Genomic DNA, 21,620 nt, shown 5'->3' with positions numbered 1-21,620 from the left:
CGTAATGTATATTTTCATGCCTAAGCCAGAGCATGTCTAAACGGACTCTGCCTAGGCGTTTTGTACGCGAATGGCTTTCGGCTTCCGTAGCCCCTCGGAGGAGACCCCGCGGCGGTAAACGCTTTGATTGACGTTGGGGAAGAAAAAGACACAAGATCCGATTACAAGATGGCGGTCCATGGCGGATAGAAGAACGGCCGACATAGCTAGTTGTTGTGTTTGTAGCAGTGTAGTTGTAGTTATTCGGCAGTACATGCAGAAATTCTATTGTTGTATGATTTTAAGCCATTTTTGAAGTCAATATACATGTACTTGAACTATTTGACGGCAGTGTGGCTGGAACATGCGGGTAGTTATAAAGTTTGAAGCTTTGGGTTGAGAAATACGTTTAATTGAAATTAGGGTGAAGCTGTGGCTGAGGTTAGTAAAACGATGTCGGACACTCGGCGGCGTGTAAAAGTGTACACGCTAAATGAAGACCGACAGTGGGACGACAGAGGAACAGGACATGTTTCATCCACTTACGTCGAACGATTGAGAGGAATATGCTTGTTAGTTCGGGCCGAGTCTGATGGTGAGTAGCCTCGCTAGTCGGCTAGCTAGCTAAGCAAGTCCGCTGCTCCTCAAATGCATTTCGTCTCGAGCTCCACTCTGTTCTTTCACGAGATGTTTTGTCCCATGTTAACAGGATTCTTAGCAGCATAATATATTTTCTCTGTTCTCGTTATCCATCTTAACTGTACAATTAGATACGTTACTGGTGGCGCTGGCCACCAATTTATCAGTTAACCCTCTATACCCCAGTGGAATTCTACAACAATGCTTCAGATTCCTGGGAATTCTAAGAGAAAAGGGCAATTTGAGAAACATTTTAAATAACCAAGAATAACTAAAAATCTAATGAAAAGTGTCAATTGTAAGTTTCTTTCAGTTTAAAGATTAGAAATTGCTCTTTCAAATGATATATGATCCATTAAAAATTATATATTCATGTTTCCCATAGACAGCCATAGGCCTACTCACTTACAGTCTCAAAGTTTTTCACTAACAAAAAGTTATAAATATGGTTCACATATTTCTGTATTAGAAGCTGGGAAACACGATACTATATGAGTACTGATTTCATTGAAATAGACTGGCATATCTTGCACTTATTTGGGATTTAGCTGGACAGTGAGCCTTACAGCTAAAAAATGATGAGGATATGAACTAACGTAGGCCATGAAGCATAGCGTATGAAATCGTGACCCATTTGATAAGCATGTCACCAACAACAGGGACTGTTAATCCTGACATGGATTTACGTTTTGTTTTATATGCACATCATGTTATATAATTTATCTAAACTTGATCAGTTGATGATAATGAACCTGTTGCACTCGTTCACTAACCTTCAACCTATCCTGTGCTAACATTACGAGTCTCAGACTAACGTTAACGTTACATCAGTGAAGGTAGCAAATTAGCAGGCTTTTTTGTAATCACGAAGATGACTAGACATTGGCCTACTTGTATACAAATACATTTTCCTGACATCCATAAGCAGAAAACACAACGGTGGTTCCCGCTTTGGTTATTAGTCAACAAAAACTCATTTAGAGAGACATACATAAGTAGTAGTTTGCAATAACTATCTGTAAGTGGGATAACGATAATGTTAGCTTTACTGTACATGCCAGAAAGGGGTAATGTTAATGTTATGTGTTAAGATATAACTGCAAATAAACCTGGCATGGGTTTATCATAAACTTTATTGTTAATTAGGCCATGACCCATCATTGAATTATGCCTATATTTTGCTGGTGCTAGCTAAACTCAAACTGACTTTCACAGTGACAGCCATACAATTTTTTTTATGCCAGAGAGGCAGCTAAGTCAGTCATGACAAACGGGAGGATGCTAACGTTAAATTTATTACACTTTCATTTTTTATTTTGTCATTTTCTTACATCAATATGATCGTCACTTACATCAAAACATGGTGGATGCACATCAATACCATCTCATCTAATGAGAAAAGACGGGACGCTTGTTAGAAACCATAACTCCAGAGGCACCGTAAGTCCTCAGCCGGTCAGTCAACAGGCTAAACTCAAAATACGGAGAAATGTCAATGAGCGACCTAGCCATTTAAGTGTGTCAAAATAAAAGTCTGGTGTTTATTTATCCACTAACGCTGTATTATTTCATGTATGAAGGTTATACTGTAGCAGATGTCTCTTTAAAATTGCGGTCGGACGTGGGCCGTTACAGGAGAATACAGAACGGCCGTCGACGGCCGCTACGGGGTATAGAGGGTTAAATCGTCGGCCTGTAGGCCGCAGAAATAACAAACCATCGTTAACTTTTTGAACAGATTGGTCCATGTCCTCCACGTAGACCTTGTTCGTTATGTTAGCTGGGTGAAAAGCTAACCACAGAGGTGACGTTAAATTAGGGGTCTCTTAAATGTTATTAACTTATCAAAGTGGCCTAACATGAAGTAGCAATCTCACTTAGGAACTTATCTAAGGTTACCACGAACCTAAGATACTGTATGCATTGTCAGTTTCTATGCAAATGTTAGTTAGCTATCCACTTAGCGGTCTAGTCTTGGGTAATAAGCTAAGGTTACTTTTAACCCTTAATAATATAGATAACATTACCCATAGCTACAGCCCCCGTTTTGTTATAATTTAGCCTCTTCACCATCACAAGTCAGGATTTACTTGGATAGCATTAGCTACAGTTAACAGTTAACGTCAACATAAGTAGCATTAGGGTAGTTTCATTTCATTTTAGAGTAACGTTAACAAAATGTGCTAATTAGACTGCCTCTAATGGCTAACTGTCATGGTGGTCCAATATCTCTTAACGTTAATTATTTTGGTAGATGCAGAGGTTTAGCTTTTGTCTAGCTAGTAATGTTAGCCAACCTTCATTCGAGTCAAAAGATTGCGTAAAGAAGTCAGAACTTTTACAAGCTCATAATGTTAGGCTGTAGGTTAACTAAACTGTGTTTAGCAGTCAGATAACATTTCATCATACATTTTTCCTTTTAGAACATCTCTAATTTCACAAAGGTGTCTATATTGTATTGGCTAATGTGTATGTAAAATAGCCTATCGGTTATGTTGACTGCTAAGTTACTCTTTGTGATCTTGGAGTAGCTGAGGTCTGAAGTTCATCATCAACCGGTTTTTGTTCAGGGAGAAATTAAGTTGATCGTTTTGAGGTTATTAGTAACTTGGCTACTCAGCATGATGCATGATTTCAATACAATTGGGTCCATAGGTTAGTTATTGCTTGCTTGTGCCAGATACAATTGATCAATTGTTGTTGTTTTTTACCTGAGCTGGAATAATGATGTAACTTGGATACAAATGTGCCCGTTTAAACCAACTTCCCTTGGAAGTTTTTAACATCTAGGTAGTGATGAGATATTGGGAGAGATATTTTATCCACTTGTGAGTTGTGACTTGCGTGTGTCCTTTGGTATAATAGTGAGTTGGATAACTTAGTAGTTATCTGCTAGTAGTTTACCAACAACCATTGCATTATAGAGAACCTGCTATATGAATACACATCTATAAAGATGATTGGAAAGGCTGTGTCAATAGAACCAACTCATCAAATTTGCTCATGTAGATTATTTGTCAGACATGGTAAAATATAGCTGTGGTAAAAGATTTGATATGAAACACAAGTCCATTAACGTGATACAAATGTGTTCTTACAGGCTCGCTTCTCTTGGAGTCGAAAATCAGTCCAAACACAGCATATCAGAAACAACAAGTGAGTTGAATTATCTTTGCCCTTACTTTGTTTGGGCTAGGCTGCATTGTCCTCTTGTTTATTTTTAGCCTGCACATCAAGAGCAAATGTTGAGATGCTTGTCCATGATAATAAATCTGTCAAATATCTTGTAAATATATGTAAAAAAAGCATCTGTTTTTTGTCTTTGATCATAATCAATTGAGTTTTGTGGTTTGAGGCGACAAAGGGTATGAACTTTGAGACATGGCCAAAAAAACTTTTTTTTTTTGTCCCCAGGACACCTTGATTGTTTGGTCAGAAGCAGAGAATTATGACCTTGCACTGAGTTTTCAAGAGAAAGCTGGCTGTGATGAAATCTGGGAAAAGATTTGTCAGGTATTGGCATCTTTACAGAACTGTTATGATTTGCAATGAGTTCACTTACTTTGCTCTTTGTAGTACGGAATACAGTTAGTCTTAATATTCATTTTAATTATGTGTAGTTGGCTTTAAGAGTGATCTAAGACCAAATATAAATTCACTGCCTGTTAACTACTCTTGTTTACATTGTCAACACATTACTGTTCAACCATTTCAGCAAATCATGATTTATTCTTCAGCCTAAACCAGACATGCACTCCTAGATAGTTTTTTTTTTTTTCGCCTCAGGATCTTTTAGGCAGTGATTCTGAAACAAATTATCTGTGGGGTTTCTGTAGCAACCCTAATTGAATTTAGTAGAAAGTCATCTCTTTATAGCTTTAAGCTCTTTATAAGTGGTGGTAGCGGGCCATGGTAGTGACCTGAAGGAAGAAGAGAAAAAAAAAATCACGCAACAGAGGCGTAGGTGAAAGCCATTTCTTGTTTTTTTTCACTCTCTGTTGACTCACCCCTTGTTTAAATGTTAAATGTGGCCCCTAGGTCCAGGGTAAGGACCCGGCCCTGGAGATCACCCAGGATCCCGTTGACGAGTCGGAAGAGGAACGTGTGGATGAGCTGCCAGAGACCAGTCACCTGGTGGAGCTACCCCCCTGTGAACTTGCCCGGCTGGAGGAAATCGCCGACCTGGTGACGTCTGTGCTCTCGTCGCCCATTCGCCGGGAGAAGTTGGCCCTAGCACTCATGAGCGAAGGCTATATCAAGAAGCTGTTGCAGCTCTTCAGGACTTGTGAGGACCTGGAGGACCTTGAGGGCTTGCATCATCTCTATGAGATTGTGCGTGGCGTGCTTTTCCTCAATAAGGCGGCCCTCTTCGAGGTGATGTTCTCCGACGATTGCATCATGGACGTTGTGGGCTGCCTGGAATACGACCCGGCTCTTGTTCAGCCCAAGAGGCATCGGGAGTTCCTCACCAAGACGGCCAAGTTCAAGGAGGTGGTCCCCATCACAGACTCAGAGCTTCGTCAGAAGATCCACCAGACGTACCGAGTGCAGTACATCCAAGACATCATCCTCCCCACACCGTCCGTCTTTGAGGAGAACTTCCTGTCCACGCTCACCTCTTTCATATTCTTCAACAAAGTGGAAATAGTTAGCATGTTGCAGGTAGGTTAGTGAAGAGGTGCCTGAAAGTTGTTTAGCCCTCTGTAACGGCTAATGAAAACAATCGTTTTGTGTATGTGACCGTCTTGTGTTGTGCATTTATATGTGGAGTCTGGAGGTGTGTTTGGTGAAATATGTACCAAACCCACATTGCTAAATTCTAGCCATATGGGATATAATGCTTGAAAATGCCCTTTTGATTGTGGCTGGCTTTTGTTGTCCTCCCTTGTCAAATGGTGTAGAGGATAGGAATTGCTGCATTGCCACTTGTTTGACATGTTAATCAAACTGATTCATAACCTGATATGTGTAGGCATAATCATGTATCAAACATTCAGTTTGTCATTGATACTACTGATTTGAAGATGTATGTGCTCTATAAATGTATTGCAAAAATGTATCATTCATACGTGTTTCCTGTTACACCCATATGCTATGATTATAAAATACAAAATTTCCCCTTTTTGTACTTAATTGCTTTGTGAAGTTCTGGCATTCTAGCTATATTTTGTCTCCTGTCAAACCCTACTTTTGCACTCCCCCTGATTTTTGCATCTTTCTGCAATGATAGCTTGCTTTTTGAAAAGCTGGTTTGGGCTCAACACAGCACTGATGTTTACTGAACTAACTTGAGACTTGATTTACTATCCCAACAGGAGAATGAAAAACTCTTAACAGAGGTGTTCGCCCAACTAACCGATGAAGCAACAGAGGACAGCAAGAGGAGAGAACTGGTAAGATCCATGATGCCAAAGATTGACGCTACACTATGTACACTATGTATGTATTGACAAAAGTATTAGGATACCTGGCAATTACACCAACAGGAACCTTTATGACCTCCCATTCTAAATCTATAGGTATAGAATAGCTAGAACAGCTTCCACTCTTCTGGGAAGGTTTTCCTCAAGATTTTTTAATGTGTCTGTGGTCAAATCTAAGATGATACTAAAGATTTATATAATCTCACATTATACCCAATGGGAATGGCAATGTGTCATGCATGTTTCTTACATGTCGTCTTTTTTTTTATTTTTTATTTTTTTTGCAGGTGAACTTCTTCAAGGAGTTCTGTGCTTTTTCACAAACATTGCAGCCCCAGAACAGGGATGCGTTTTTCAAAACCCTTGCAAATCTAGGGATTCTGCCGGCACTGGAAATAGTGATGGTAGGTTCACACCACTGTGGCTGCACACTGAGTCGTTGTGCTCAAATTGCAACGAAAGGTCATTTTCATTTCATTAAAGATACTCTATATAGTAACATGCTTAAATCATTTTTACCATGCACCTTTTCTACCCATTTGCCTGTTGAGGAGTACGGTCACAAATATCTGATTAAAATGTTCGCGAACTGAGAGTTTCGCATTATTACCCTCAGAGATTTTCCCCATAGACTGTATAAAGAACACTGAAACTATAGATTGTTTGTGTAGAATTCTAGAAGGAACCAGGAAAATAATTCCCTCCTCAACAGGTTAGTATCTGTCTTGAATATATCTTCTGGTTTGTACTTAATCATCTGTACCATTGTCTTCTGGTTGTCTTGTATTTGTATGTATTATTGGGCAGCGGTGGCCTACTGGTTAGCGCTTCGGACTTGTTACCGGAGGGTTGCCGGTTCGAACCCCGACCAGTAGGCACGGCTGAAGTGCCCTTGAGCAAGGCACCTAACCCCTCACTGCTCCCCGTGCGCCGTTGTTGTTGCAGGCAGCTCACTGCGCCGGGATTAGTGTGTGCTTCACCTCACTGTGTGCTGTGTGTGTTTCACTAATTCACGGATTGGGATAAATGCAGAGACCAAATTTCCCTCACGGGATCAAAAGAGTACTTACACTATTAGTATTTATTAGTTCTCAACGCTCTTCTATTGCACTTGAATTGTAGCTTGAATGTTATTCCTCACTTCTAGGTTGCTTTGGATAAAAGTAAAACTAAATGAATAATAAACAAATGTATTATAGAAATATGGCCATCATTATCGTAATTTTTGCTGTTTCCTGCACAGGCCATGGATGACCTCCAGGTAAGGGCTGCAGCCACCGATATCTTATCCTATCTGGTGGAGTTCAGTCCCTCCATGGTGCGCGAGTTTGTCATGCAAGAGCCTCAGCAGGCAGATGATGTAAGTGTGGGCACCACGTACCAACAGGTTTTTCCAATTTCTCTAGAATCACATTGGTATTGAGATGATATTTTTCAAGATTAATATACTGTAATGCCACAATAATAATAATAATAATAATCTTTATTTGTATAGCACCTTTCATACACAGAATGCAGCTCAAAGTGCTTTACATTTGAAGCATGTAACACAATAATAGTCAGTCAGTCATTATCAATCACCATGATGTTGGATGCTACCCTGTAATGAGAACAGATCTTCAATGTTATGCCAACCTTTTGATTAGGGATACATTGGTGTGAAGTAGCACCCTTGGTGTTGGAGAATTGCTTTTAAGATGATCTGGGGTTTACTTTTGTGTGTTAAAATACACAAAATCTATTGTCCACCAGGTAAAAAACAAATTAGTGCAAACAAACATGGATTAAATAATGTAATGTTCAGAAGCAGTTGATAATGTTTGTGGCATGAATCTTGCCCTTTGTAGACTTAAGTGTTGTTGACCTTAACGCTTTGGTCACTGTACTGACCTCCTCCGTGTGTGTGGTTGGTTTGTGTATGTGTGTGTAGGATGTGCTGCTGATTAATGTGGTGATCAAGCAAATGATCTGTGACTCTGACCCAGAGTTGGGGGGAGCTGTGCAACTGATGGGCCTCCTGAGAACGCTAATTGACCCAGAGAACATGCTGGCTCCTACCAATGTAAGACTGCAGGAATCTTCCTTGCCTTCTGCACCTTCCGTGCATCATTTATACATTCTGTCTGATGGCCGAAATACCATCATGACCGTTGCATGAAAAGCAGCATTTTTAATAAATCTGATACCGAGCGAAACTGATTCTGATCGTCTATTTGTGGATGCACTTGTGTGGTAATGTCATTTTGTATCATGAGTTTGTATGCCAGTGCCATTTTGAAATCCTCAGTGTTGTCATCATTTGTCTTTTCCCAGAAAACTGAGAAGACTGAGTTCCTCAGCTTTTTCTACAAATACTGCATGCACGTGCTCACTGCTCCATTACTGGCCAACACTGCTGAAGACAGCGACTCAAGCGGTGAGGAGATAGATATTACGTGCAAATAGGATATGGTCGCCAGTGCTTCAAATTGTAACATTTCACTGTGGCGGCTTGCAACTGCACCATTGCTTTTGTAATAACACCTTCATAAGACCCCTTGTTTTAACTTAGCTAGCCATGTTGTGCCCAGTACCTCTGGTTGCCAATGGCTGCAGCAGACATTTACCAGTAGCATAGTTTTAACAAATTTTCCTTTTGCCCAGCAGACATACAAGAGGGGTCTACAAAAATCAACCGAGTGTGCCCTGGTAAGTCTGTCAAAGACTCTTGACTAAGCAGCCATTTTTATTTCTCTTTTTTTGAAGGCTTGCATTTGTGTGTGTGTGGTGTTATTGTGTCCTGTCTTTTTCAGATAATTTCCAGACTGCCCAGCTTTTGGCTTTGATATTGGAGCTGCTGACCTTCTGTGTGGAGCACCACACGTACCACATGAAAAACTACATCATGAATACAGACCTGCTGAGAAGAGTGCTTGTGCTCATGAACTCCAAACACACCTTCTTGGCACTGTGTAAGTACAGTGTAGAGCAGTGAAGAACATCAAGAGGGAAGAGAGAAATTCCATTATGTAGTCACTATGAAACAACTCGCAGCAAAAAAAAAACCCTCAGCATTCTGTTTTAAATCATGTGGTCAGCAATTAGTTAATCATCACTACAATTTCATGGTGAAGCAAATGGTGTAGATTTTGTTGTGTTGGCATAGCTGTGGATAGTTTTACAGTTAACAGTTTGGCTGCTCACTATGTAACGATGGTTATTTGTGGCTAGAATGTTGATTGGTTTCACATGTTGAGCATTGTTGAGGCACTGCCTGCCTCGTAACCCGTGGTTTGTGTGATCAGGATCATAGACAAGATGGAGAATAGCATCTTTGTTGTGTTGTCATGGGAACAACTAAGTTTCTGTCTTAAGTTGCTGTCTTGTCATAGACATTGTTCTTAAAGGTCCAGTATGTAGGAAATGATGGAAAATAAACTGTAACCATTCCAAAAATGATCACCATATGTTGTCAGAGAGTAAGGAAACACGATGAATTGAAGCAATGGCTTATTTGACATTACTCTAACCCGTAAAACCCATGGAAAAAAAGAGTTACGGGGCGGAATCTCTTGGAATTTTCGTTTATCTTTTGAACGATTAATTCTAGAAAAGTGTATTAATAATGGGCTAGCGCGTCCTCCTATTTGGGTTGCCAAATTAGCAAAGGCCAACTGTCAACAGCTGTCAGTTGTAGTCATGAATGCCTACGTGAGGCAGGCAAATTTCCAAAATTCAAACAAGAAACAAAGTAAGTGGACATCGGAGGAGCTTCCTGAGATGGTGACGTCTTCGTCAAACAAAGAATATCAAGTCTGACGCAGAGCTGGCCATATTTCTCCACAACAGGTAGCCTATTCTAGGCTAAACTTCATCTGCATCGCTAACTTAAGCTAAATATGTTACGTTGGTTAGAGAGGTATTTTTTGTTTTCACTGTTTCCGTAATGTGGAGCTGGGTCATGGTTGGAGAAACGTTAAAGCAGCTGCAGGTCGGTTGCAACGTTAGCTAAGTCTTCATTACATCTGGCAACCCAGAAGAGGCTCGCGTCTGGTAGTCTTGAGACTGTTCACCAGTGTTTTGATCACCTACAAATCGCACCTTTAAAGTCATGTGACTTTTATCGGCGTGGCCGTTTTGGTCCCATTACTCAAGTGTTCTAGAATATTTTTGCCAATGAGTCTCAAGTGCAGGCTTCTCAATTAGACTGTAAAATGTGCCATTGTGTTTACAACCCATCTATTAAGGATGTCCTACACAGGGGGGTGTGTGTGTGTGTGTGTGTGTGTGTGTGTGTGTGTGTATACAGATTTGCATTCTGTGTTTGAGTTAGAGAGAAGACTATTGAATGGGAAAGAGATGCATACATATGGCTTGTGCAGCTCAATAATCAATTTGTATTTGGAACAACTGTATAATTTACATACATTCATATCAACATATACATGTAGATAATCTGCCAGATTATTTCTCTGGAGTATTGTTTGATCTGTTGCAGAATGGTGGTTGACATGGTCCTTTTGTTTTTCTACAGGTGCACTACGATTCATGAGGAGAATCATTGGGCTGAAGGATGAATATTACAACCGCTATATCATCAAAGGGAACCTGTTTGAGCCAGTCATCAACGCCCTGCTTGACAATGGGACACGATACAACCTTTTAAACTCTGCCATCATCGAGCTGTTTGAGTTTATCAAAGTGGTATGTTAAAAAAGATGCAAAACTATGAAATTCCATAATAGTCAACTGCACAGATGGCTCACACTTTTTCTTTTAATCTTCTATAAAAGGAGGACGTCAAGTCTCTCATTGCTCACATTGTGGACAATTTCTACAAAGCACTTGAATCCATCGAGTACGTCCAGACATTTAAGGGCCTGAAGGGGCGCTACGAGCAGGAGAAGGACCGACAGACCCAACGCTTCCGCAGGTGAGGGGCGTGTAACACACACTTTGAGAGGTCTTCTGAAGTTGTGAGTTGCTTGTATGGTCTGATTTAATGGTCACTGCTCTGATTTGATTTGATGTCCTCGCCTTCAGGTATCGCCGCGAGGCTCGACCTGTGGAGGACGATGAAGAAATGTGGTTAAATGAAGACGAGGATGACGAGGACGAGGCTGCGGAAGAGAAGGGCCGGTCAGATGAGGACTTCCCTGAGAGTTATGAGAAGTTCATGGAGGCCAAGAAAGGTATGTCCCACCCACCCGTCCTAGCCATACCGTCAATGTCTCTAGTCAGGCTGCCAAATAGCTCTTTCCTCACCCGTGACTTTTTATCTCTCATTGCAGTTAAAGAGAGTGAGGACAAAGAAAACCATCCAAAGTGGACTTCAGCTGGCAGCTTTAAGCTTACCTTGTCTCATTCTGCAGGCGCTGCTCACGGAGCCAATGGCGCCAACAGCAAAGCGGCCACTTCCACCTCTGCCACCAGTCCCAATGGTTCTTCAGCCAAGGCAGCTGCTCTCCCTGCCACTCCTGTCGTAAAGGTGACGTGTCAACGTACACTTTCCTTATATAGGCATCTCGTGGTCTTGGCATGAGTTTTCAGTTTTTGCCAAAGACCAACACATTTCCTCAATCACACATTTTTTTTTACATCCACAGACGGGGCTGGTAGGACTTGTGGATTATCCAGATGATGAAGACGAAGAAGAGGAGGATGAGGAGGAGGAACAGTCGCCACGGAAACGACCCCGTCTAGGCTCATAAAGAAGTAAAAAGCTAATCCTGAGGTCTGGTGTCCCATGGTGCCACAGTGTCACGGTCCACTGGACAAAGATCTTCCTCACCACCCCTTATCCCCCCCACCCACTCTACCTCCTGCTCCCGCACAGCCACAGCCGCACAGCCTGTGGACCGGAGGAGCTTCCCAATCGCCCTCCTCCCTCCCTCCCCACTCTCCCCAGGACCCAGGCACACCAGCAGGGTTGTAGCACTTCCTCACCGCTACAAAGCTCCCTGATTGGGAGCAAAAGGGGGGTGACGGGAGGGCCAGTCAGGCTAGCAGGACTAGCCCGCTCAGTGATGGAAGCTTGGCAGGCAGACCCTTAAAAGAGCAACGTGTCCTTTTTACTTGGGTTGGGTGGAGAGAATCAGGCCAAAAAAAAGAGGAGGTGGGATGGCAGATTTAAAAAAAAAAAAAAGAAAAAAAAATGTTTGAAATGAAATGCAGCTTCTGAAAGGTGAGCATCAGAACTTGAAGAATGGAAAAGCTCCCCCTACGGAGGCTCAAGTGGAACTACATCAGCCAGGAATCTTGTATTCATGAGTCTATTAAAAGTACTGTACAGCAGTTTTATTTTTTTCTTTTTAATTGTTTGCCTCTTTAAATGATTTTTTTAATGGGGGGAGTCAATTCCTGCCAGTGTAATACTTTTGCACAAGAAGGTGGGACCACTGTTTACCCTTTTAATCAGATAATTTGACTCATTGTAGAATAGTCATGATACTGATTTTTAATAAGATGTATTAAACTGCAGTTAAAAAAAAAATCCTCTTGCAGCTGATTGGCAGACGTTTGGGGGTCTGTTTGTGATGTTGCTCGGTTACAGATTTAAAAAGATGTGGCCCTCTGCTATGTCGAGTCTCCAGAAGTGTTTACGTTCTGAAGAGTTCCCTGCACCAGCGGTCGGCTCTAAGAACCCAGGCTCTCGGTAGTTGTGCTTTAGGTTTTCTGTGAGATGTTTTCTGTAAGCACTGATGGTTTCAACCAGCCTCTCCCACCATGTAGACATTCCTATCGACAGATGTAGCAAAAATCCACACCAGAAATGAGAACGTTTCAGATTGATAATTAAGAATTAAGACCTGTGAGGGCCCAATTGTAAAAAAATTCAAAAAATGTCTAGAGCGCACTGTAGGTTTTTGTTTTACTCCATGGAAATTTTGTAAAAGTGCATTTACTACCACTATCTCCACTCTAAACCATTTGTATACATTTGATATTTGGAAAGTTTTCAGATTAAATGTGAGCCTGGCATTAAATGTGAATCTTTATTTTCTGTTTTTGGTTGCTGAATGAAAACTGACCCTTATGTTTGAGGATTATCAGATGTCCATATAGCATCCATAGTACATGCATCTAAGACACTGCAGTTCTTGATTTCATCCCTGAAAGAACCAAGACCCATGCATTTTTTTTAAAAACAGAAGACAAACTACTCTTTGCTTTTTTTTCTCCCATGAAATTCACATAATCTTTCGTTGTTGCAAAGGAAGGTGTCCCCACAACAGAAGTGATATCATCTAAATGTATGGGCCTTAATGCAGTATTATTGCAATTCCTCACTTTTTACGATAAAGAGGACTGATTAGAGTCTATTGTGATTTTATTTCTGCCATAGTTTAGAATTTGTACATTTCGGTGTGGAATTCTCAGACTGATTTATCAAAATTAACTCGTAGGCTACATACTCTCCATTTTAAAATGTGGCACAAAAGGCTTGAGGTTGTACGACATATTCTGGACTTCAGAAACAGTATTATCAGAGTAGATGAATGCACCAAAATAAAATTAGAATGATCGTACTAAATAAGTATGACACAGCGATCTGGTGTATTGTAGCAAATATCAATACATTCTCAATATATTGTCTACCACCTAAGATACAGCTGTTTTACTAGTGTGGTGTATGATTCTTACAGTAACATAATACACTTACAATATGCATGTGTGAAATTCCTATACCTTGTTTCCTATATATCACCAGTTCCTATATCTCGTACACATAGGCCTTTGCTGAAGAAACCCTGACATCACACTTCAGACACATGGTTGCATTATTCTTGCGGACCCCCTCCCAGCAAAGACTTATGCTAAGGTTGCAGATATGAGCTCTGATCACAAACAAACCTGGGAAATCAAAGACAACTTTATCATAGTGGGACAATAAGTGCTTTATTTTTGTATCATCAAACAGGCAGTCTGCTTAGTTCAACTTTGATTATTAAACGCAGTGTTAGTGGATTCTGTAAATTTGTGTATTGCATCTATTGCCAAGCCTGAGAAATATTGAACCAGGCCCTCCAGAATCCAATACTCTGTAGGGTTCTCGCTGTTCTCTAAATAAGGACTCTTCTTTCATTCTCTCTTCCCTGTCTTTACAGGGTTCGATTTCACACTGCAGATCCCTGTGACTGATGTGTCAAAACGATCCCCCCACTGCACTTCAGATGTGTGCATCAGCATTAATCAAAAAGGATTTGTCAGAGAGGCTGTGCACAGGATGGAAAGGGCTGATGCTCACTGTTGAGGGTGGGGGTGTCAGCGTTGTTATGGCAACAGATTAATGGAGGAGATTCTACCAGGTTTTGCAGTTACTATGGATTTAGACAGGTTGTGGGCCTGGCATGTTGTTAGGTCTTTGTGTGTCCTGCTGACTATATCATTTTTTCGCTTTCCCCAACACCAAGAAAATAACTGCTCTCCCAAACCTAACAGCAACATCAGTGTTTTGCAGTAAAATCATTTCTAAAACGTGAGCAATGAAGAAAGAAATCATTTTTAGTGAGCACAATGATAATTTGTAATGATGTAACTAATAGTCTGCCATTTCTCTGGTGGAAACAAATCAATACTGCACACAATGCACATCTGATCGCACAATACTGTTATGTATAATTTGTAGCTAAATATTTATTTTGTAACGTAAGGACAAGATATGAAATTAATTGATGACGTTGATATGGTTTTGATGTTATATTCAGCTACTGTTCAGTATTCACAATACTTTGAATGTTCAAGCTGTCTGTTCATTATGTGATATTTTGATTTTTTTCAAACACAAGAAAGATCCATTATCAATCTGCCCTGAAATGTTTCTGAGATGTATTTCTGAGTTCCGTTGCTTATACCAACAGCATCCATACACTTACCTTATGTTAACAGAGGCCACAAAACCACTGAGTATAGGCCTACTACTATTCTATCTCCTGTGTCAGTAGTCACGTGAACATCATGCAGACCTAGACTTCCCAGGGTGTTAGGTTAGGGGACTTTAATAGTATTTACCATTTACCATAAAACCAGGCTAACATGGTGCCAGAGGGAATGTAGTAAAGGGGAATTTGATCATCTGTGTTTGATTTTCACTATCAGCTCCACAGGAGACCAGGAGATGCTTCCGTTCGATGTAGGACAGTCAGTCCATAAACCTTCAAACAAATAGTTTTTGGGGGGATTTTAAAGTAGGGTATTCATGATTTCAGTGTCTCTCTTCAGTCCTTTCAATCATATGTTGAACCACCATTTTAAAAACAGTTTTCAATCCTGTATAAGAATACACCTGAGAAACTGTTCAACAGTGCAAGCATAATTCTTCTTATGCAAGAATAAGAAGAAATTGCAAAAGCAGGCATTTGGCAGATAAATGTGGCAATAACCCCACATGGATTTATCAGATGACTGAGAATTGGTTGTTCAATGTGGTTCTTCAAATGCCTGACAATAATTAGTGTGTGACAATGAGTAAAGCTTTGGGATGTCAGGAGTCCCTGTTAAAACTGGTGATTAAGTGAACAACAAACAGAGTGGAGTGGAGTGGGTTTATTTTGCCGCAGCCAGGGATGTACTGTATGTGAGTAAGAAAATGTTATAATTGAAATATGAAATCTCATAATGATAAAGATTGAAACACGATATTGACAAATATTAATATTAACATATCCTGGCTTATATTAGGCCTACCTTTTATATTAGCATACACATTATTGAGAAATGTAGAAAAATGTTTTGCTTGTGTTTTTATGTTTTTTTTTTTATAGATGACTGCATGAATTCCTGAACAATATCTTATTGGTCCAGGGCCTGCTCTAAGTAGGGGCCAGGGTAGGCTATACCTACCAAATCATTGTGTCTTTCCCACCCAAACAAAGTAAAAAAAAACAAACAAAAAACAATTGTGCACCTGCAGTGTGCAGCCTCAAGCCCAGCTTATAGATGTTGGCGTTGAGTGTAATGTAGTACATTATTGCTGTGCAGTATGTATAGGGTAAGGTTCTGTTCTGGGTCATCCTTGCAAGCACTCTTTGCTCTTGTCAGGTAGCCTATGCGTTCACAAGAAAAAATGCACATCCACCATTAGTCTCTGTTTCACCTCAAAAAAATACACATCCACCAGGTGTCTCTGTTTCACCTGCAATATGATGCTTGGCGCAGACAATGGAGACTATGAGCACATCCTCACTAACTAATGGGCTTCATTCTTCATTTAATGTACAGTAGTCCCACATATCCACTGAACAGCAAATAGGCTACCCTACTGGTTTTATCTGAGGATAATCTGTAGAACGCAATAAAAAGGGCTTGATGCTCCACTTGCTTTATGATGATATCCAAATGATTATTTGGATTATTCATAGACATCTGATTATTATGATGCTAGTTGAACTATATCTGGGTAACACTAATAACCACTTAGTTTCCCCCCAAATGCAACTGCTGTCATTATGCGGTTTTAGTCGTGACGCACTGGTGTGATTGGCGAGAAAGTGGATGCTATGACACTGTTATCAGCATAAAAATCATGACACTGAAATGTGGGTTATCAACAACTCATACCGGGTGTATGCTATCCTGTAACATCTGGCTCTATTTCTTTCTCCGTCTCAAACTGTACACGCGTTTTGTCTGGCGGAGGTAGACACGCGGGTGTATCAAATCAAATGCCTTGAAGGCGGCGCAGCGGGAGGAGGAGGCGGTGCTAAGCTCACACAGCTTTTCTGAGTGCTTCTCCGGCAGATCTATGCCTTTACTATTCCGCCGGGCAATCCTCTGCTAAAAAATAGTGGAGTGGGTAGGTAGGCTGCCAAGGCTGACCAAATTTGCCTCCTCTAGGTATTCTTTTTTTCGAGGTGACCAATTCTTTTTTTTAAGTGTGCCACTGAAGACGTGAGTCATTTGAATGCATGGTCTAACTGGATTGGAACCTCCCGCTTTTAAAGAAGATTTTTACAGGGCGTTAGTGGAGGAATTTTGAATTGTCTATTGAAGAACTGACATCAGGATGTAAATTGGGCTTTTTCTTCAATTTTCACTCTAAGCCTTCTCATATACTTTAAAACAGAGCGGTGTCGAGGCTAAATGTTGTAAAAGGCGGTGGAGAGAGCTGCAAAAACCGCGGAATCATCTATGGAATAATTTTTTTTTTTTTTTTTTTTTTTTTTTGTAGAAATGCAAGGGATTCCTTGGCTGTGTCAGGCAAGGTTACCAGGCTACTATTTAAAAAGCCTTGCTGGACCAAGGATCATTCCCAGGGTTTCTTTTAACATTACTGTCTGACAAAAAACCTGGATAACGTGGACTCTATCTGCAAAATGAGTGTCTGTTTAATTGAATCAACCACATGAGTAGCCTCTAAATTGAGGTCACGTCAAGACTGGGAAGAAGACCATTTCAATAACCTCATCTAGCTAATAAAAGCTAGATTAGTTTGTATTTTAATAATCTGTCATTGAGACACGACGACAAAATGGATAACAAGGTCTTTGCTCCATTGCTGGAGGAATTCATGCTTACTCCTTTGGTCGCCTGGGTAAGACTTGAAGTCTAGTTAGAAATCCCTGTTTATTGTAGGCTTCTACAAGCACATTTTATTACGTTGTTCGTTTTTGTATCGAGAACCACTAATACCACGTTTTTTTTTTTTTCAAATTCTAGGTGAAGACAGTCGGACAATTATCTACCAAGGATGGTAGTAAACTGTCGGAATATGTTGAATTAGTGGACGGTGTATATCTGAACGAGATCATGCTGGAGATGTAAGTAGGCCTAACATACGATCTAGACATATCTGAATTGGTTTTGGGGCTTTATATCTTAACGGTAGCCAATACAAAAGGAATCTGTCAATGATCCGTGGCTTGACGCAGCCATTCCAACCTAGACGGCATCATCTAAATCGGCAGAAGCAGAGCTTCCAGTTGACTGGTTATCATATCAAGCGTTTCGAAGTTGAAGTGTCATCTGCAGCTTACTGGAAGGCTCCCTGCCGCTCCTTTTGAATGTGTAGCACCCTTGCTTGGCTATCATGCAGTGTTTTGCCTCGGCGGCTCCGTCTGTTCAGACAATACTAGCATGTAAGTTTGTATACAGTGCCAGCTGTTAGTAGCCTAGTGCCTGGGCTTCTCTATGGCCTGACAGACCATTATTGGACTCACTCAGAATATACCTGTGAATATCATTTCAATTCTTTACCATAATATTGTTTTGTGGACCCAAATGCCAATGAGGTCATTAAATCTGGAGAACAGTGATATCATCTTGATGTTGTAGGCTACATCATGCCTACAGGACATGGCCCTGTCTTTGCAACCTTAAACATTGGATGATCATAGCCAGGCAAATGTAATGGCCTAAGCGCTGCTGGATTGAATCAGATGAATTTACAAAGGCTGATTCAATATCCATCACATCTCATGACAAATATCAAAACACCTAAATTGGTCTCTTTGCATGGTCTGAAATAGTGTAGCCTATTGCACATGAGAGTACATCATTGCTTATTACCTCATTATGTTATTGCGCTCAAACCCCTCTCCATAGTGTTAGAGACTGTGAGAATCAGCTGCCTTTTGGAAATCCTCCTCTGATAGAGACTTTTAGGTTGGCCATTCATTCAGCCTTATATCACAAAGATCAGATTGACTGCAAAGAACAAGTGGATGTCCATCCATAGTGTTGGCCAGCTGTTGTGACTCTCTGGCTCAGTGTAGTGTCTGCACAGAGCAGACATTGTTAGATGACCTGATAAATAAGCTCTTTGTGTCACAGTCACTGATTGATAAGATTAGCATGTTAACGGGCGACCTTTTCATATCTTTGGTGTTTTTATAGTCTCTTCTTGTCACTGGACAGGAGAGTCATGTGTACCGCTTTTCAAACGTGATCAATTGATTTAGGAAGCTGTGGCTTGTTGAGAATGAAACTCTTGAGAAGATTGAAGAAGAATTTTGTGCTTTTGCACTTCTGTTTGATGTAAATTGTCCTAATGGCGCAACATGTTCAATGAGCCTTTGCTAACAAAATTAAAAGCTTGAAATTCCTACATCAGTTGTACTTATATCAGATAAGCAGGAACATATGGACTCCCAGAGGTGTCCCATGTTTATTGTCACGTTAATGATGATGTTTTTCTCAAGGAAGTGGCCTTAAGTTCTTAAGACAATTACATTCTCTAGACATTCTAGGAGTATTATCTGTGATTCTTTTGAGGAAGCAGTCATACTAGGCCTAGCTCTGTAAACCTATCCTTATTTATTTTTCTGGTGAATTATCAGGGGGAGTGTTTTCAGGAATTGATTATGCTGTCCATTTGAACATTTAGGCAAGGTTTGCTTGGTACACAAGTCAGTGTCAAGTCCCCGGTGTCTTTGAATGGACTCACTGTGAGCTTGAGGCTGAATGAGGCATGTTTGTGACATGCCACTCAGTATCACATCAGATTATGTTAATGCACAGCATATGTCAAACACTTTGGGGATTGCATAATCCCCTATAATGTAGGCTACTGCAAAATAAACACCATTTTGCATGCTTGCTTTTAATTAGCCAGGTAGTCAATCATTTCAGATGTAGGTGGTGTTTGTGTTAACTAACTTTTGGGGCCATATTGTGCCTAGCTGTGTCCAGCCTGAGGCCACAGCACTTTATATTCCTGGGGAAGCCCTTGTGGATTATCTAACGGTTTATAGTTGGGGACACAGATGGCCGGCCGCGTGCCATGCCTCTTTGTGGGCTTCTGCCCACCCCAGCAGAGCACGCTGCCCCTCGATGACCACTCTTCTGGAGATCTGATGAATCATGCAATGCTGTCCTCTCCTGTTATGGCCTAGTGAGGAAACGGCACCACCTGATACCAGACTGTCCCAACTGGTTTGCCATCGTCGCACAGCTGGCGTTGGAGAAGACCGACTGACCGACATGGCTTAATTCTTGGCTCGCTGTGGTCAGCAACACCCCTTTGATTGAAACAAAAGCTCTTGTCCTCAGCAGCTCTCCACACACGTGCATGCAGACGATGCGATCATTTAGCACAGCAGTGGGGCAGCTTAGAGCCCGATAAGATATCTGTTGAGTGACAACAGTTTAATTAAGTTAATCCCGATTGGACTCTGTTCCCCAGCTACCCAAATTCACTCCCCATGACGCTTTTTAGCACTCAAAAAGAGGGAGCTAATAGGATAGCGGCGTAGACACACACATCTTTCTTTACATCTCTTCCTCTCATGCTGCATGTGTTTTCACAGCAGAGCAGTCTCCTCCATTGTTCTCTCCTGGTTAGGTAGGTGAAGCATAGCTAAGATTCCTGCTGCTGGATGCCTTTGTATGTTATTTTGCTGAATTCCCCAATGCTGTTCTTATCCTGAGAGATCAAAAGCTTGTGTTGTGGGTAGCTGCATTCAAACAGGCAAAGAGAAAGTATCTCCTACCGTCCACCACCCCTACCAGTACCTGCATGCCCCGTCTTGAGACTGAGCCCTAGGGGTATATTAAAATCACCAAATCCTGGCAATGGCTGGCTACAACCAGGATAAAAAACCAAGGCACTCTGTTTTCAACTACTTTTTACAAGTTTATATTTTAAGAGCATCGGCAACCAAACACAGACAATGCGTTACGGCCGCTAGGTCTTCATCAAGTTCTAACCTAGGGGTGTATGTGATGATACAGTCAACTCACTATTCGGTTCTGTATATGATTCAGGGCTCATTGTTTGATACGGTCAGGATACAGCCAATTCAACAAAGTAAGACGGAAATCAAATTAATATCCCAAGCTTTATTTATTCTGTCCTAGGGCAAAATGATACAATAAAAGATCAGTCTCTTAAATATGTGGTTTACCAAAATCTCTTCCTGAAAATAAAAGGAAAATAAGGATAAATCTGAATGTGAAAGCTATGTCTTCACATTCAGTCTTCTAAAACATCTGAACACCTTAAGTTGACAAGCCACAAAGCTCAGTTAAATGTTTTCACAAGAACTTGTGTACTTTAGGCCTAGAGGAATGACTTATTTTGTAATAGACATTTATAGTTTTCTGAACTGTAAAATGCCATGGTGCATTTTTTTTTTAAATTGTGATATGATGGTGTACTGCTACACCCCTACTGAACCCTTGTGAGAATAATGCCATACCCAGCCAATTTTTTTTTTTTTTTTTACAACTTTGACTAAAATAACTTGAAATTATTGTAGTGATCCTAGATTATGAGTCCGAGTCCTAGCCCTCGGAAGTCTGTACACAAAGCTACAAGTTTCTGACTGTAGATGCTAAGAGGATGTTGAGCGGTGCTCTAAAAATGCTCTTGAGTCAGATTCACAGGAAGCAGCTGTTGGCCTTGGAAGGGCATTATTTGAACATGGCCACGCTGTGCGCCCTACGGGAGTACTCACTAGTGTTTTTGGAAGGAAGACGGATAGACATAGGGGCCCATGGAAGTACACTCACTAACCCAGCTGATAAGTGATGTGATGCACATACAAGTCAAATAGAAAACGGCAAATGCCCTGACTTGGCCTAATGTTTTAGCCTTAAGGGTTAGTGAATGATTTTTGTGGGTGAATGAGTCATGCTGAGTTGGTCTGTCCTGGACATGAA

General features: G+C 40.9%; 2 protein-coding genes across 3 annotated transcripts in view; both read left to right on the top strand.

Annotated features, from left to right (window-relative positions):
* The first annotated feature begins 138 nt into the window (after window positions 1-138).
* Window positions 139-13,006, top strand: LOC125311566 (serine/threonine-protein phosphatase 4 regulatory subunit 3-like). Of its 2 annotated transcripts, none has more exons than XM_048269764.1 (16): window positions 139-574; window positions 3,719-3,774; window positions 4,033-4,131; window positions 4,657-5,280; window positions 5,934-6,011; window positions 6,329-6,445; window positions 7,285-7,401; window positions 7,972-8,103; window positions 8,355-8,457; window positions 8,688-8,729; window positions 8,834-8,992; window positions 10,555-10,724; window positions 10,814-10,953; window positions 11,064-11,212; window positions 11,393-11,508; window positions 11,627-13,006. In XM_048269764.1, exons 1-16 carry the CDS (start codon window positions 433-435, stop codon window positions 11,729-11,731), a joined length of 2,349 nt encoding a protein of 782 aa, XP_048125721.1. In that variant the 5' UTR covers window positions 139-432; the 3' UTR covers window positions 11,732-13,006. The 2 variants fall into 2 exon arrangements, with proteins under 2 accessions (XP_048125721.1, XP_048125720.1); XM_048269763.1 differs by having other exon boundaries at window positions 11,312-11,508.
* Window positions 13,007-16,735: 3,729 nt separating this feature from the next.
* Window positions 16,736-21,620, top strand: part of LOC125311296 (girdin-like) — a 53,725-nt gene continuing 48,840 nt past the window's right edge. Inside the window, 2 exon segments of the mRNA XM_048269192.1 lie at window positions 16,736-17,553; window positions 17,679-17,779. Of these exon segments, the coding sequence (XP_048125149.1) occupies window positions 17,491-17,553; window positions 17,679-17,779 (164 nt within the window). The 5' untranslated portion in view covers window positions 16,736-17,490.

Source organism: Alosa alosa, chromosome 18 (genome assembly GCF_017589495.1).
Source record: "Alosa alosa isolate M-15738 ecotype Scorff River chromosome 18, AALO_Geno_1.1, whole genome shotgun sequence".
NCBI lineage: Eukaryota > Metazoa > Chordata > Actinopteri > Clupeiformes > Clupeidae > Alosa > Alosa alosa.
This window is presented reverse-complemented; position numbering and strand designations above follow the sequence as displayed.